This window comes from Ochotona princeps, chromosome 14, assembly GCF_030435755.1.
Source record: "Ochotona princeps isolate mOchPri1 chromosome 14, mOchPri1.hap1, whole genome shotgun sequence".
Taxonomy (NCBI): Eukaryota; Metazoa; Chordata; class Mammalia; order Lagomorpha; family Ochotonidae; genus Ochotona; species Ochotona princeps.
Window position 1 is genome coordinate 33368782 of NC_080845.1, and position 17400 is coordinate 33386181.

General features: G+C 50.5%; 1 protein-coding gene across 2 annotated transcripts in view; it reads left to right on the plus strand.

Moving 5' to 3' along the window:
- The window catches only part of B4GALT1 (beta-1,4-galactosyltransferase 1), a 48049-nt gene extending 31043 nt beyond the window's left edge, over positions 1 to 17006 (plus strand). The window contains exons 3-6 of one of the 2 annotated variants that reach the window (XM_004581050.4): positions 12025 to 12212; positions 15102 to 15224; positions 16081 to 16185; positions 16394 to 17006. In XM_004581050.4, the coding sequence (XP_004581107.2) occupies positions 12025 to 12212; positions 15102 to 15224; positions 16081 to 16185; positions 16394 to 16526 (549 nt within the window). In that variant the 3' untranslated portion in view covers positions 16527 to 17006. Of the gene's footprint in view, positions 1 to 5090; positions 5715 to 12024; positions 12213 to 15101; positions 15225 to 16080; positions 16186 to 16393 lie in introns of those variants that run through there. The other variant, XM_058672822.1, reaches the window with a different exon arrangement.
- Positions 17007 to 17400: the final 394 nt, after the last annotated feature.

Genomic DNA, 17400 nt, shown 5'->3' on the forward strand with positions numbered 1-17400 from the left:
AGCACTTGGGAACTCAATCCAGGACTCCCATGTGGGTGTAGGAACCCAAGTACTTAAGCCAAAGCCTTCTGCCTCCTGGAGTGTGCATGAGCAAGAAGCTGGAATTGAAAGTAGGGAAACCAGAACTGAAAGCAGACACTCTCATATGGAATTGAAGATATCCCATTGCTTCTCGGCCTTTTGGCTAAGATTAAGTGTGGAATTGAAGATATCCCAAGTGGAGTCTTAAACCTCCAGGCCAAGTGCCCAACCACAGTGCTGAACTTTTTAGATTCAGATGGCCATAGTCCAGAAAGCAGAAGCTGCTAGTGGATAGCTACATTGTGTTTTAGGTGACTCTTGAGATTCCCTAGTTCAATTATGAAATCAAAACAAATATTAGACCAGCAAAATGTAGCTAGCAGGTTTAGTTCCTGTAACACAGTTGATGTAACTGCTTCCCCAGCTTTACAAAGCAGACATCTGAATGTCTTATAGCAGCTACATGCTCTGCTGGTGCTGGCTGACACTGGGCATGGCCCAAGAACAGTGATCCTCCCCACATATGCATTCCCAAGGGAAGCCATACACAAACAGCTCATGGAAAATGCACGTTACGAAAAACCCTCCATGAACTTCAAAGCGTTCTTGCACCAGACTGAACTCATTTTGTGATTCCGTTTCCCACACCTTTTTTTGAAGCATTCTCATTTGTGTAGGGGATGGCAGATGAAAACCAGGGGGTGGGGGTGGGGGCGGTGAGAGGTCAGTTCTCAAGTTCTCATTCCCACATTGTGACCTGCACAAGTGTTTGCTGCACTTGTCTAAGCAGAGAAGCATTTTCCAAGAACCATCTCAAGTGGTGAGTACCTTGGGAGTCATACTTTGGGGAAAACAGACCTTGAAGTAACACTTCCTCACTTGTCCTCCCTAACTTTCCCTCAAATACTGGAAACTTTCCACCTTCCTTCCTGGGCCTTTCTTTTTCCACTTGCAGCTTAACATCAAAAGTGTTTTAGTTTTAGTTTCTTGAATGTATAAACATCCGTTTTCTCTAGTCTTGTCAATATCAGCTTATCTCCCCCATACACACACCTACGCATACACACACAATCATGATTTCTTGCTTTTTCAGTTTTTCTCTTCCAAATGTTAATTTTTCATATTCCTTTTTAAAGATTTACTTCTTTGGAAGACAAAGTTACAGAGAAGGGATTAGACCTTCCATCCACTGATACATTTCCCAAATGGTTGCAGTGGCTGCAACTGGAACAAGCTTAAGCCATGAAACTCTCTAGGTCTCCCACGTGGGTGTAAAGGCCCAAGCACCTATTTCCTGCCACCTTTCCAGGTCCATTACAGAGAGTTGGATTAAAAGCAGAGCAGCTGGGACATGAACTGGTGTCAATGAAATGTTGGTGTCACAGGTGGTAGCTTTAATCTGCATCCTGACACTGTCCCAAGTTTCCATCTTAGGATGACCTTTTTCTCTTTCTCCCCCAGCTAATCTTTGTACCCTCATCCAAATAAACCCTGATTTTGGGGGGAGGGTGTTGGGGGAGAAGTATGGTCAGAGTCCAGTTAGCCAAGTGAAGAAGAAACTTGAAGTGTCTCCTCCCTTTCCAGCAAAGAATGTTCTCTGATATATCAGCAAGTGTTAACAGGAGACCTGAACTTGGAAAAGGAGATATCCCATTTGGAGCACACCTCTCTGAGAAATCAGGAATTTCCTATGTTCTATGTTTCATGGTTGAATTCTATAGGAAAGGAAGAAAAGGATTTTGTAGCACTTGGCTTTGATCACAGTGCACTATTTGTTTAGCAAATATGGGTTATAAGCTGGCAGGCCTCTTGGCTCCTCACTGCTGCGGCCTGGAATCTACATCCTCCTGTCCACTCAAAAGGATGATTAAAAGCCATATGGCCTTTGGCACACTCAGTGCAGGGGATTCAGGACACAACTGCCCCCTTAGAATGCTGGTTCCACTGACAATGTTCCATGTGGAGTGCCGCTAGGCCCATTGTTACCCACTTAGCTCTTCCATCCATCCTTGCTGGGATTACCCACACCCCTGAGGCCAAACTGTGTGCAGACTTCTGTCCCATGCTTGCCCCAGATGAGGGGTCCAGGGTTCCAGCTGCCAAAGCAATTATGTCAAAAGCCACATGCCTCACTGCAGGGCCATGGTGGGTCCTCCAAGCCTGAAGGCCCCATTACTGCATCCCAGAGACCCTTCACTTTCAGCCGCTCCCACAGTGTGTTCAGAGCCTGGCCCAGGACACCTGGGCTCAGTCCTTCCCATTCGGTGGTCCTGGGCAGGCTGTGTAAGCACCTTGGGTGTCCATTTACTCTTTTGCAGGGTGGGGTGGGGAGAAGGCGTTAGTGTGTACCTCAGAAGGCTCTGCAACACTCTTATTTGTGCCATGCTCTCCATGAATATATGCTGTTTCCTGGCCCCACACTAGGGTGAGAACTCCTCCATGTTTTTGCCCTGTCTTCTATCAGTGTCCCCGCTTGTCTGTCACTCAGATTTGTGGTACCCTCCCTTCATGCAAACAAAGGATGATAGTTAGTGGTATGAGTCACGGGACAGACCCTCAGAGGACTCAGATACCATGCTGAACTGTGAGCCACTTCACCATAGCCTCATGGGCTGCGTCCAGGGGTGAAGTCACTCCCAAGTTTCTGTGGCTCCTCCTCCTGCCTATGCAGTCTCAGGCCATCTGGTTACCTCACCAGCTCATCACTCAAAATTGGCGAGAGTAGGACCTGGCGCCATGGCCTAGCGGCTAAGGTCCTCACTTTGAACATGTCAGGATCCCATGTGGTCGCCAGTTCTAATCCCAGCGGCCCGCTTCCCATCCAGCTCCCTGCTTGTGGCCTGGGACAGCAGTGGAGGATGGCCCAACGCCTTGGGACCCTGCACCCACGTGGGAGACCCAGAAGAGCTCCTGGCTCCTGGCTTCAGATCAGCGCAGTACCAGCTGTTGCGGTCATTTGGGGAGTGAATCATCGGACGGAAGGTCTTCCTCTCTGTTTCTCCTCCTCTCTGTATATCCAGCTTTCCAATAAAAACATAAATAAATCTTAAAAAAAAAAACAAAATGAGAGTAGCGAGCAGGGGAGACTTTGCTCAAGATGGGGAAGGGTCGAGTTGGCTGCTGCTTGTTCTCGGGGTCAGGCACGTGAGGATCCTAGAACACATTACCCTCAGAGCCCATGCGCTGCTCTGCGTCTCAATGCCTCCCCTGGAAGAGGGGACTGATAGGGAATGCCAGCAGGCGGTTGATGCAGACACACTGCACTCCCCCATAATCCGGTTGGGAAGAGAGCCTGTAAAACCACTCAAAGCGGAGGGAAGGCAGGTTGCCACCTGGCAGTACTAGCTCTGGGTAAAGAAGTCCAGATACTTGTGGGATCACCCATTGTAAAAATGACACGACAGCTGAGGCGTGTAGGCCTGGCTGGCCAGGTGCCAGCCCTGGACTCGGGAACTGGGCCCAAGGACCTGTCTCTGTGGTGCTACACCTGTGTTTCTCCTGGTGCCTTTGGGCACTTCTGGTCCTCATCACCTTACTCCTTCTCCTTAAGCTCTGTAGAGTCTCCCAGGGCAGGAGTCCAGAGTGGCTGAGCCTGGAACTTGGCATCCAAAGCTGTCTATCATCAAGCCTTGACCTTCCTCCAGCCTCTCTCTCCTCATTGCCCTCCTACAACTTTATGCCACAGCCACATTGAACTCCCCACTCCCACCCCTACCCTGACTCCCACCCCTACCCAGGCACCACTGTCTCTGCTTGTCTGTCTCACCATGAAGCTCTGCATAGTTGTGCCCATCATTCAGGGCTGGGCACCTGGAGCTTCTCCCTGTGACCCCTGCCCACTCATTCACCCCCAGTCCGAGAACCTCTGATTCCCCTATCCTTTGGGACTCTGTCAGTACCTCTTATAAGTACAACCTATCCCGAAGCATCCTGCTCATTGCTGGCCAGAGCACAGAATGACTGTGACACAGTCCTTCCAGGGCTCCTGCGTTCCAGAAAATCACAGAGGTTCTGCTTTAACCTCGTGGCTATGAATGGTCATGAAACTTCCTGGTGGTCTTTCCATTTTACCTTCACAATCCCCAGCAAGGCCAGTGGTCTGCTGCTTGCTCCTGTTGAGGGCAGGCCATGAAGGTAAGTGGATGACAGCCAGGCAGCAGTGCTGGGATTTGGAGATCGGCCAGGCCTGAAGAACACCTCACCTGGTCAAGCTTCTTTCAGAGCATTCCAGGTTACACCTGTTGGAGTCAGGCCTCAGAACCCCCAGCTGCCTTTGCCAGTTGTCACGGCTGTGGGGAGGTGGGGGAGAGGCACCCAGCTCATTGCTCTGGGGCTTTGTCTGTCTGCAGTGTTTCCCTCTTGCCTTCTGTCTATGCCCTGCTTGGTTTTGGGTGCTAAGACTGTGTAGCTGGGCTGCTGGTATGGCTCTCTGAGGGACCATCCTCTCACTCTAGCAGCTTCTCTGTGTCACTGAGCCAGGCTACCACTTCACATTTGAGGTCAAGGTTGGTTGAAGTAAAGCAGCTTAGCGAGGATTGCCACTGGGCTTTGGATTCTGTCTTGTTTGCCTGTGTTAACCACCCCACAGCCTAGTCATCCCTCGGCTGTCAATGCCCACGTGGATGTGTGTGGGCTCAGGGTGCAGCCAGCCCATGACCTCTTTACTCTGTGGGCACCTGAGCCTCCTAGAGCCTGCCAGGGTGTGAGAGGGCTGGGAAGGATCTGTGGGTGCCGCCGTAGGACTGCTGCTCCTTTGCTGGGTCTCCCCGTGCCTGCCCATTCTCCGGGAGTAAGCATCGAAGACTTTTTTCGGCTCACTGTGAAGGTCACGCCAGCCAGAGCCCCATGCCTCCGGGATGTCACTCCAGAAACACCAGCTGCTCTGCTCACCCTTGGCTCTCTGTGACCCGGAGAACGGCTTCCTTGGAGTCTGCCTTTGCCTGGGGAGTGAGGGGGTCCGAAGTGGCCCCCTTTCCTTGGTAGCTTTGATGTCTGCTCTCTGCTCCTGGCCTCTCTGCCTTCCATCCACTCTTCTTTGCTTCTTTATTTTTTGTTTGTTTCCCTTCTAGTGGGGGCCTTTTGCCTTTCCTTGTTAATCCTGTTTGTAGCAAAGCAAGCTGGAGGACAAGCCCCTCTCTGTGGTCTGCTTCTTCTCTCCACCTACCTTCTCTTCTGTACTCTACGCCTCCTATAAGGAAAGAGGGACAAAGGAACGCCGCCCCAGCCGCCGCTGCCACCGCTGTCGCCGCCACCGCCTCCGCTGCTGCCGCTGCCACCACCCCGGTAATGTCCACACACCCTCAAATCAAACCGGGGGCAGAAGCTGTGTAAATACTAGTGTGAGTGTTGCCCAGGCCTGAGCTCTCCCAGGCAGGGTCAGGGCCTCTGTGGGTTTGCTTGGAAATGCCCACATACGGCTAGAAGCCAGCCCTCTGTGCAGATGCCCAGAGGCTCTGTGGCCTTTAGACAAAAGCACAGTGAGCTCCACCGTGTGCATACAGACTGCCGAATCCTGTGTTTTTCTGAAATTCCATCTCATCAGCATCTTCCATGTTATTTCATAGTCTCCGTGTTCGTTACTTTCCATGCCTTCATGGTAGTAACTGGTTATTGAGTTACATCATAATTAGCTTAATCCTTCCTCTATTAAAAGGTGTTCAGATAATCTCCAATTTTCCACTAGGGCAAATAATAACATCTCTGAGCCCAAAGCTTCTCCTGCATTGGCCGCTTCTGTGCTTCTCTAGGCTATATTCTCAGAGGCAGGATTATGGAATCATACGCAATCTACATGTTTTTATTATTCTGAACACCAATGACTAGTTTGTTCTCTGAAATAGAAGACTTGATTTTCTAAAGTATTTTTCTCTGAGTTGTATCTTTTTGAAGAATTTTTTATTTACTTATTTTGAAAGAGTTATATATAAAGAGATCCTCTATTGACTGTATCATTCTCCAGATGGCTGCAGTGGCCAGTGCTGGAGTGGGTCAGAGCCAGAGCTTTCTCCAGGTCTCCTCCCGGTGTGTATGAGCCCAAGCACCTAGACCACCTTCTGCCCTGCTTCCCAGGAGATTAGCAGAGAGCTGGATCAGAAATGGAGCAGTTGGGACTCGAATCAGCTGTGCCACAATGCTGATCCCCTCCAATTTGTATCAGAAGTGTCCTGGAAGAGTTTAACGCCGCCTCCTTGGTGGATTCTGCAGGAAGCCCTGGTGGTGCCCAGGCCAGGGAGGAAGGTGGCTGGAGTGCTGTGGGAGCTGGAGTTACACATTTTCTCTGGGCCTCCTTCCCTAGAGGTCCCCACTGGGCTGTTTCCTGAGCTCTCTGAAGTTCATGGCCTCTGGCCTGCGTTTTTTCTGTACAGCAGGGTTAAGCATATGCTCCTTCTGCGAGTGATGCCTTTTGCTGACCAAGAACCACCCCACGCAGCCTGATCTCTGACCCCAAAGGGCCCATTTCTAGAACTTGGTGGGTGGAGAGCTCGTTCAGAGCCCTGTGTAAGCCGAAAGCTACCATAGTATTATGGTTAGAAACCAGAACCCAACTGATGTGAACTCATGGGCAAGTAGATATTAACCCTGCACAACACCCAGCATTTGTGCAATGCTAGGCTCTTCCAGTCATTCCCTGGGTGTCGTCTCCCAGCCTGTCTGCTCTCTCCAGATCTACCCTGAGGTCTGCAGCAACGCCCAGCCACAGCTTCCCCTGTCCTCGGACTGTCATCGCCTTCCTGTCACCCACCCAGCCTGGTTCCTTCCCCTTAGTGTCTGAGTGGCCACAGAAAAACATGCAGTGGGCGTTGGCGGCCAACACAGCCACGGCTGCAGGCCTGATCCTGGACCTGTGGCGTTTCACTTGCTGTCTAGGGGTAACGGAAGGCTCAGAGATGGGGTGTGGCCTTGCGTCAACTCTCCCAGCATACGACACAGAAACTCTGAGTCACCAAGAGCCTTGGCGGCTGCTGCCAGCTTCATTCCTGCTCTGTCTGTGGGGTATGGAGAGACCAGGTGGGCTCAATTCCCAAGCCATTGCATCCTGGAAAGAGATCTGTTGCCGGACCTCCAGGGAAGGCAGGGTGGTAGGAGCAGGAGGGTCATGGCTCCCTGGGGGCAGCCACTGTCCCCTGGTGCAGTCAGGGGAGGGCCGCCCTTGCTTTCCTTAATTCCAGTCCAGGTTTTCCTCAGCACAGGATGGGACTCATACTTGGCCTGAGCCCCGCCCAGCCAGTGATGGCTTGTGAGTGCAGTGCATGTACCTAGAGAGCAGGTGTGGCCTGAAAGGGGAAGTAGAAGGGCCACCACCGTGGCACAGTGGGAAAGCCACACCGATATCACTGGCATCCCATGTGGGTACCAGTTTGTGTCCCAGATGCTCCGCTTCCCATTCAGCTCCTTGCAGATGACCTGGAAAGCAATGGAGGATGGCTCAAAGCCTTGGGATCCTGCACCCACGTGACACACCCAAAAGAAACTCCTAGCTTCAGACTTTAACCATTGTGGCCTTTTGGGGAATGAAGCAGCAGAAGGAAGGAGTGTCTGTCTCTTTCTCTTTCAAAATAATAACATAAAAAGGTGTGCCATAATCAACTATGTAAAGATTATAAAACGAAAAGTTGGAGGGGGGCCCCAGGAAAAGGTCACCTTTACTAACCTGCAGCTACCATCTCACACAGCTTGCCCAGCAGCTTCCTAACTGGCCTCCCTGCCTTCACTTGGCCTGGGATACAAATCCATCCTTTACATGCAGAGTTTAAGGCTCCCTGCAGCCTAAATAAAAGATAAAGTCTAGGTTATCTTAGTGAGCGCTTGTTGTGTGACATGACGCACTTCTCATTCAGCCTCAGTCAGGCTGTGTAAGGACTGGCTTCCCATAGGCTGTGCCCAGGAGTGCTAACTACTCTAAACCCTTGAACCCCAAGAACCACCATGTTTCATCAGTGCTCTTCAGCTATCTTTCTGCCTGCTTCCTGTATGGACTTTTGGCCAGTTTATTTTTGTGAACTTTTGCAGGGCTGAGTCCCATTGCCCTATGCTTCACTCAGTTTCTTGCCCTTTCTTGAATATTCATTTTGCTTACTGTCTTTTCTTATCCCGCCCAAAAGCAGAGTTAGGGAAGAGACAGATCATGCATCTGCTGGTTCACTCCCCAGGTGGCCACAATGATTGGGGCTGGGCTGGTCTGAAGCCAGAAGCCAGGAACTCCCTCATCTCCCACGTGGGTGGCAGGGGCTCAAGCACTTGGGCCATCCTCCCTGCCTTTATGACACAACAACAGGAAGCTGGATCCTAAGTAGAACAGCTGGAACTTGAACTAGCGCCCATGTGAGATGCCAGCATCTCATGTGATGGCTTTATTGCTTGGCCAAAGCTCCTCTGGCTCCTTTGTACACACTCTGACCATGCAGTGTTTTTTGCTATAGCACTGTCCCTCCTCCATCAGTCAATGTCTGATCTCTTTGTCCCTGCTCTCTCTGGTGCCCCATCCTGCAATTGTGTCAGCGCAGGCATTGGGGGATTTTAGGTGTTTTCTGACCTTACCTCCTTTTTTTTCCCATTCTGTCTCTTAAGAGCAGCCAGTTGCCCTAGAAGGAAGGGAGTGATGCTCATTCTTGTCCACCAACGTAAGCTGAAGCTCACACCTAGAAAGCAGGGTCTTTCTTTTTTTTTTTTTTTTAAGATTTATTTCTTTTTTATTTTTATTGGAAAGTCAGATATACAGAGAGGAGGAGAGACAAAGAGGAAGATTTTCCATCATTGATTCACTCCCCCTGTGGCCACAACAGCTGGAGCTGAGCCAATCCAAAGCCAACAGTCAGGAGCCTCTTCTGGGACTCCCACACAGGTGCAGGATCCCAAGGCCTTGGGCTGTCCTCGACTGCTTTCCCAGGCCACAAGTAGGAAGTGAAAGGGAAGCAGGGCCGCCAGGATTAGAATTGGCGCCCATATGGGATCCTAGCACGTGCAAGGCAAGGACTTTAGCCACTAGGCTATCACGCTGGGCCCTGAAAGCAGAGTCTTTCAAGGTGACCGTGCTCCCGGTGTGCTGGCCCCTCTCCATGGAATGTGGCTACGGGTGTCTCTGACGTCCTGCTGCTCCAGACACTCCAGTTGTGTGAGCCACAGGCTCACTTGCTTGAGCCTTAATCCTTCTAAGAAATGCCCTCCTCTGTCAGGCAGGATTTGGGGGAGGGATTTTGTAGCTGATCAGAAAGGTCATGTGTACACCCGGAGAAGGCCAAGTCTCCTAAGAGGCACGGGGAAGCTCTAATTGTCTGAGGAGGGCTGTGGAGCTTACTCCTGGAATTGCGTCACTCACCGACCCTGGTCACCACCCAGCAGCTCACTGAGGTGTTTTTGTGCATCATCTCATATCATACAAGGCACCTGTCACCATCCCCATGGCACCAAAGAGGAGTGTGAGGCCTGTGTGTGTGACAGGAAGTGAAGAGGCTGGCAGTCCGGAGTAAGAGCACATGCGTCTGGCACAGTTGTGCATTTGCCCTGGCCTGGCTGCCAGTGCTTGATAAACAGGTGCTTTGTGGCTGAAGTAGCAGGTGCATTGGATGAATGGTGAGGAGAACAGGGTGGCACTGGAAGGCCTCCCACCCTGTGTTGGTAGAGAGGATCAGTGGGCCTGCCAAGGCTTGTCTTTGTTGCCAAGAAAGAGGCACCCAGTGCTGACTGCGTTTCATCACCAGAAACCTAGAAGAGGCATGGTTCCTCTGTAATCCCAGAGGAGGAAGGCACACTTGTCCTGTCTGCCATATCACCTATCTGTGGTTCCTGGGTGCCTACTAGGTGCTATCACCAGAATGCACCCTGTGTCTCCCTCTCCCGGGGTCACACACAGGCACGAGGACTAGGACAGGAGGAGCTAGGGGCAAGTGTGTCGTTGCTGCAGTTCTGAGGCCAGACACTGAATGGCAGGAGCTGGTGCACCACCCAGGAGAAAGGAGTCTGCTTCTTGGAAAAGGATAAAAGCAGATCTGCTCCTGGCCTTGACTCAGCCACCGTCATTCACGGGCCTTGGCCTCAGGAGTGCTGTCTGTGCTTCCTGGAAGGAAACGTTGCCTGACTCCATCTCCGTCACTCATCTGCCCTGATCGAACTGTGGTGTCCAGCAGGAGCACCCTGCCCATTACAAGGGAGTGTCTAAGGGAAACGAGTGTTGTCAGGAGTTGGGAAGCCACACACTTGGGCCTGTGACGCGAGTGTCAGGCTTTACTGGGGATGCTTCCCTTTCCCTTGTGAAGAACGTGTTCAGTACAGCATTGTCTGTGAGGCTGTAGTCTGTGTTGGTGTGAGGACAGCCACATGACTGTCAAGATGATCAAGTGATAATATTGAAACAGGTTTCCTGTGCCTGGCAGGTGACGGTCCCCCAGTGGATGCAAAGAGTAGATTGCCTCATTAAGAACAGTCATTCCAACAAACTCTGTAGGTTGCACAGGCCGTTTCTGATCTTTCAACTTTGACTTTGTTGTTCCTTGGCCTACAGAACGTGGCACTGAACAGAATCCTCCATGGATTTCCCCATCGTGGGGCAACCCCGACACACTCAGAGCCTCTGGGCAGGGCCTTCTCTGCCCATCATACGTGGTTAACAAGCTCTGTCAAAGGGCTGCCAAGAGGCACTGTCATCCTGTGGATGAGCCTGATTGTGTTCCCATCTCCTGGCTTGCTCTCTGCATTGCATGCTGCAAGAAGGCAGTGTGGTACAAAGTGCACTCATGGGGTTTACCCAAGTGTCTGGCACAGTGTCCATGTCCAGACCTGTGGACAGAGGCTCTGTGGAGCCCCATTCAGGGACCTGTGAAACGCTTTCTCCCCAGGCCCAAGGACTCTGATCTTGCTGATCCTGGGGGGCTGTCGGAGAGCACCCCAGGCAGCGGCTGTGCAGCGTTGGCTCCTCAGAGGATGCGTGTCAACAAGAGGATTGGGTGGATGGTGGGGCTTCTGAGCTAGGCTGCTTTCACTGATTGGAGCCTGGAGTTGGGAAGAGCAGGCTCCCGTCAGACCCCCCAAGAGGACCCTTCAGTGGAAGCTTATTGGAAGGGTGACCAGGTGCTGTTGTATGTTGAAACCCATCCATGAGTCCACTCATTGCTTCACTCCTTCCTTCCTCCATTTGTTCATCCAGCCATTCAGCAACTGTTTACTGAGCTCTTGACTACACAACAGGCAGATGTTGAGACCTGAGTGAATAACAATAGAAATCCAACCTTCATGGAACTTACCTTCTGATGGGAGAGGCTGGGAATTGGCAAGGTAGTTACAAGACGGAGGACGTATGATACCACCTACATACACATGCTTTGAATCCCACTGGCTGGCACCCTAAAGCATGTACCCTTTTCCCTCTTCCTATACCATATTTCTGTCAAATTGTGCATCACAGCACTTCTCCTGCTGCACAGTGATTGCTGGGAGAGCAGAGATGAAGTGGGGTTCACCATATTTCCCTGGCACCTCATCTAGTGCCTGTCAAACCCCTGAAAGGCGCACAATATCGTCAACACAGTCAGCCTCATAAAGAAGGCCCAAGTGAATGTCCCCCAGGCACCCAGCTGTCACAAGCTAGTCTATTTATAGTATATGAGTATCTGTAACTAAATGACATGTGTGTTTAAATGCTGTAACACCTTTCATTTTAGAGCTTCCTTGTGTGCATTTTAACAGCTGTATTCCGTTGTACAGATGTGCCATGACTGACTTGACCAGCTCCCCAGCAGTGCCTGTGTCCATCCCTGTAGCCTTTGGCCAATGCTCTGCCATGAGCAACCTTGTCCTTTGTAGTCTCTTGCACAAGTGCAGCCCTCGTGCAGGATCAGCTCTTAGCAGCTGTGGGACTGCCAGGCTGGTATTGATTTGCAACTTAGGACAGGGAAAGCAGGCCCCAGTGTTAACTGCTGCCCCTGTGCAGGAAGCAAGCCAGTGGTCCCTGAGAGTGTTCGGCCTTCAGACAGTCCTCATGCCAGTTTTTTCCTGTTGTCTCTGTGGCAGGCAGGAGACTCCATGTTCAATCGTGCCAAGCTCCTCAACATTGGCTTCCAAGAGTCCCTGAAGGACTATGACTACAACTGCTTCGTGTTCAGCGATGTGGACCTCATTCCCATGGATGACCGGAACACCTACAGGTGCTTCTCCCAGCCGCGGCACATTTCCGTCGCCATGGATAAGTTCGGATTTAGGTAAGAGATTGTGCAGCCAGGGTCTCTCTCCTGTGTGAGCAAGTCATGCTTCCTCCAGGGCCCAGAAGGCCTAGTTAGGCTCCAGAGAAGATAGGGTTTCTCTGAGACATGTGGGCTTTGGAAGGCTGAGCTGGTCATTACCTGAGCAGGAAAGAAGACTCTGGAGATGGCTGTCATGGCTGGAGGACCAGACAAGAGCAGTCTGCACACTTGGAGGGGTGCGCACGTATAGGCTACAGATACCACGTGATTTCACTTCTTCCCATCCCTACCCCATACAGTTTCGAATTGTTGAGCTCGGATTCTTCAACAGGTGTTCTTTGGCACATTTTTTTAAAGATTTATTTATTTGAACACATTAGAGGGAGAGACAGGGAGATCATCCATCTGCTGGTTCACTCAGATAGCCACAATGACCAGAACTGGGCTGGTCTGAAGCCAGGAGCTTCTTCTGAGTCACTCATGTGGGTAGCAGGGACCCAAGAACTTGGAATATCTTCCAGTGCTTTGCCCAAGCCATTATTAGGGAACTGATGGACAGTGCACAGCCAGTGCCCATATGGGATGCCAGCATTACAGGTGATGGCTTTCCCCACTATTCCACGTTTGTTCCTATTCCCATCATTTCTTCCTCTCCTTGATGAATGCATGGGGGACTGTGTGATGAACTTCCTCCTGATTAAATGTATTCAGACTTCTTATCTTAAAGGGAGAGACTCCAGTTTTGAGGATGGGGTAGGATTGTCCTATGAAGTAAGAATCCATCTCTATAAAAACACTGATTATCTCAGAGACCCATATGGGCATGAATCCCTCTCAAATATGTAAGCATTGTTTAAAAGAAAATAAGACATTAAAAAGAAAACACTGATTATTGAAAGCTTTACTGGCCTGGCTCCCTCTGGTTCAAAACCTTGTGATAAAAGAGTGTACAGCAGTGTGAGACCTGCCAATAGGTGGATGACTTGGCACTTGAGTGGTGATGCCTAATTGCAAATGGATTACTTTAGATTACCTTAGATTCATTGAAGCAGGCCCTAAGGGATTTTCGCTCATGGATACTTGCAGTCAATACTTGAGTACATGGGAAAATAACATGTTCACTTCCATACGGTCTGTATGGTTGAAAGGACTGCCCCCTGAAGTTAATTTCTGTGATGAGTTTTACTTTCCATGAAGTCCAGCAAGAGTCCAAGTGTGATTTGGCACTACACTCATGCTTAACACAAAACTGTAGCTGTTGGTTGCTGGCATGCTCATCTGCCTACTTCGCCACCATCCCATATGGGCACTGGTTTGTATCCCAGCTGCTCCATTTCTGATACAGCTCTTGCTAATGGCCTGGGAAAGCCACAGAGAATGTCTCAAGTCTGTGGAACCATGCATCTGGATGGGAGATCCAGAGAAAGTTCTTGACTCCTGGCTTTGGACCAGCTCAGCCATTTGGGGAGTGAATCAGCAGATGCAAGATTTCTTTTTGTCTCTCCTTCTCTGTATGTTACTCTGCTTTTCAAATAAGAATATAAATAAATATAAATATTTTTAAAACTATAACAATGAGAGCACCCATGGGAAGGTCATTGTATAGCTTTTATGACACGTCCTAAATATCTTTTCGTTGTTCTTATTTTGTTTTTTTGTCCATGTGACAGAGAGAGGTAAGAGAGAGGTATCTTTCATCTCATGGTTCGCTGCCCCAAATGCCTGCCACAACCAGAGTTGGACCAGACCAAAGGCCAGAGCCAGCAACTCCATCCCAGTCTCCCTCAGCGGGTAGCAAGGCCCAGCCCCCAAGGCGTTGTCTGCTGCCCCGAGGATACATTAGCAGGAAACTGGATTGGAAGCAAGGGCAGGATTTGAGTCTAGGCACAGGCCTGCAGTTGTCCCCAGTTGTGGCTTGACTGCTGTGTCGTGATGCCCACTCTGTGTGCAGTTCTTGACCTTTCTTGGGGCCTCTTCTCTGCCCATCAGGGGTCTACTCTTCATAACACCTGAAACACAGAATGAAAAAGCTGATTGACTGTGACACAGTTGGCAAAGTGATACAAAAGCAGAAATTTCAAAGAAATGATTATTTAGCAAATTTTCGGAAAAGCTGTCTCAACTCTTGGGATTTGGTTTAAGCTGGCTTGTCTTTGGAAGATGGCAGGTGGGTCTGGGCCAGGCCAGGGTTGGCACCAGGAGACCCTCCAACCATCTGGAGCTCTAGAACCTCCTGGGTAAGGGCTGCATTTGTAGGAGCAGGACATGTGAGAAGCCAACCCCGGCCACTATGGAAGACCACCTTGTCACCAGCTGCTTTTGTTTTCTTTTTTCTTTTTTAAAGATTTATTTATTTTAATTGGAAAGGCAGATATACAGAGAGGAGGAAAGACAGAGAGGAAGATCTTCCCACCAATGATTCACTTCCCAGGTAGCCGCAACGGCTGGAGCTGAGCCAATCCAAAGCCAAGAGCCAGGAACTCTTCCAGGTCTCCCACATGGGTGCAGGGTCCCAAAGCTTTGGGCCATCCTCGACTGCTTTCCCAGGCCACAGGCAGGGAGCTGGATGGGAAGTGAGACTGCTGGGATTAGAACCAGTGCTCATATGGGATCCTGGTGTATGCACGGCGAGGACTTTAGCTGCTAGGCTACTGCTCTGGGCCTACCAGCTGCTTTTCTTAATAGGCACAGACAGCACGGCATTCTTGGGCAGAGAAAGATCTGCTTTTTAATAACCACATCTTCTCCAAAATGACCTGAGTCTTGGCATGAAAGAGAAACCCTGATAAGCCCGTCAGAAAGTTCCCAGAGTCCAGGATCCCTTTGGAAGTATGTGTTCTCTCAGCAGGTTTCCTCTGGGAAGTCAAAACTTACTAACCACGCTGTTCTGTGTATGTTTCTCCCCAGCCTGCCTTATGTTCAGTATTTTGGAGGCGTCTCAGCTCTGAGTAAACAGCAGTTTCTTGCCATCAACGGATTTCCTAATAATTATTGGGGCTGGGGAGGCGAGGATGATGACATTTTTAACAGGTAATGGTCACAACTGAAATCCCTTCTGCTTGTTAAAGATTTCTTTATCTGCTTGAGAGGCATGGTTAGAGAGAGCGCTCTTCCATGCACTGGTTACAACAGCCAGAGCTAGGCCAGGCCAAAGCTGGGAGCCAAGAGCCTCTTCTAGGACTTCCATGTGGATACAGGGTTCCATAGATGTGAGCCATCCTCCACTGCTTTCCCAGGCCATTAGCAGGGAGCTGGATGGGAAGTGGAGTAGCCAGGACTTGAACCAGTACCCATGTGGGTGTGCTGATGTGCCTGTGTTGAGCTGTGATGCTCTAGCAGACACCAGTGGGTCCTCACAAACCCGCTCAAGCAAAGATAATCACTTCTCCCCTGTGTCGCCAGCCTCCCCTCCCCTGTTCACCTGCACTCTGGCCACAGACAGCTGCATGCAAGTTCTTTAGGGGTAGATGGTCTCCAGTGTCGATGCCACAGACCACAGCCCCAGCTGCTAGAGGGTGTGGGCCAGGGCTGAAAGGCCCCTGTCCTTCCATGGTCACTGGTGTGGGCTGAGTAAGAATAGCAAGTAGAGTGCTGCAAGGAGGGGCCAGGCCACTGTCCCACAGCTCCCGGTAAGGAAAGATCAGGCCACTGTCCCGCAGCCCCGTGCCCTCACTGTGTTAACCAAGGGCCAGGCCACTGTCCCACAGCCCCCCGTAAGGAAGGATCAGGCCACTATCCCCCAGCCCCCCAGCCTCACTGTGCAACAACCAGGTCACTGTTGTGCTGACCCCCCGCCCCGGCCTCACTGTGTGAAGGAAGGTCCAGGCCACATTCCTATAGCCCCTGGCCTCACTATGCTAATAACCAGTCCCTTTCTTCTTGGCAGGTTAGTTTTCAGAGGCATGTCCATATCACGCCCAAATGCTGTGGTGGGGAGATGTCGCATGATCCGTCACTCCAGAGACAAGAAAAATGAACCCAACCCTCAGAGGTACATTATTCATCCTTTCCCGATCCTTCTTCCCCACTAAGGGTGGGGCCTGCCTATAAGCTTGAGGGGGGAGGCTCTATGCCCCAGCCTGTGGACCAGGGCTGGAACTGGAGGGAGGCAGGGGACAGACAGCACAGAGGTGGTCAACAACTGCTTCTTAGCATTTGGGTGTTGACCCTAGCCCCTGGCCCTTTGACTCTCTTTGCAGGTTTGACCGCATCGCACACACCAAGGAGACAATGCTCTCAGACGGGTTGAACTCACTCACCTACCAGGTGCTGGACATACAGAGATACCCGTTGTATACCAAAATCACAGTGGATGTCGGAACACCAAGCTAGCGTTTCGGCATGCCCAGAAGAGACCTGAAGGTGGCCAGAGACCTCTGCGGGGTCTCTACCACCCTGCTGGGCTGGTCCCTCTCATTTCTTAGCCATCTGAGCGATAGGTTCCCCCTACGCTCAGCAGCCAGAAGCTTCTCCAAGAGACCAGGACCAGTGGGAGATTGCCTGTACTCCCCAGCAAGGCACAGCACGTGACTTCTTAGCCCCACCCGGTGTTTGTCAGTGTAGGAGCTGTCAGCCTTTGAGGGTGTGGATGGGGTAGGGCTTGACATATTCCTGGCATTGTGGCAAAGAGTCAAGGCCACGCAGTCCCAAAGGCAGTGGACGTGGAGTTCATTCCTTGTGATGAAACTGCTCGATGGTTAGGAAATGGGTCAGAATTAGTGTAGTGTTCTTCCTACTTCATGAAAGCTGGATGACTGCTGCTGAAATTAGATTGGCGTGCTATATATATATATATATATTTTTTGATTGTCATTGTGTGTGTGTGTATGCGTGTGTTTGTTATGTTGTTATGAAAAAACAAAGTTTGTTCCATTGTCACCAATGTCCCTTGCACCACTTTCCTCAGTGTCATGCAACTATTACAATCACTGTGCATGGAGTCTTTTCTCAGCAAAAGGATTTTAACACTTGAGCCTTGGACCTTTGATTGTGCTAATGTGTGAATTCCAAGGCAACTTTAGTCATCAGAGCAAAAGCCATGGATGTTGCTAGTGGCCTGTCTGCAGACTGATCTGTCTGATTTTTGAATGTAAAGGTTTTTTTTGAAAGTAGCAGTTTATAGTATCTTAAAGAACAGTTCAGGTTCTACCTTGTGATTCAGCGTGATTATGTTTTGATCCAAATCTGCCTAGCTGTTTAGCGTTAA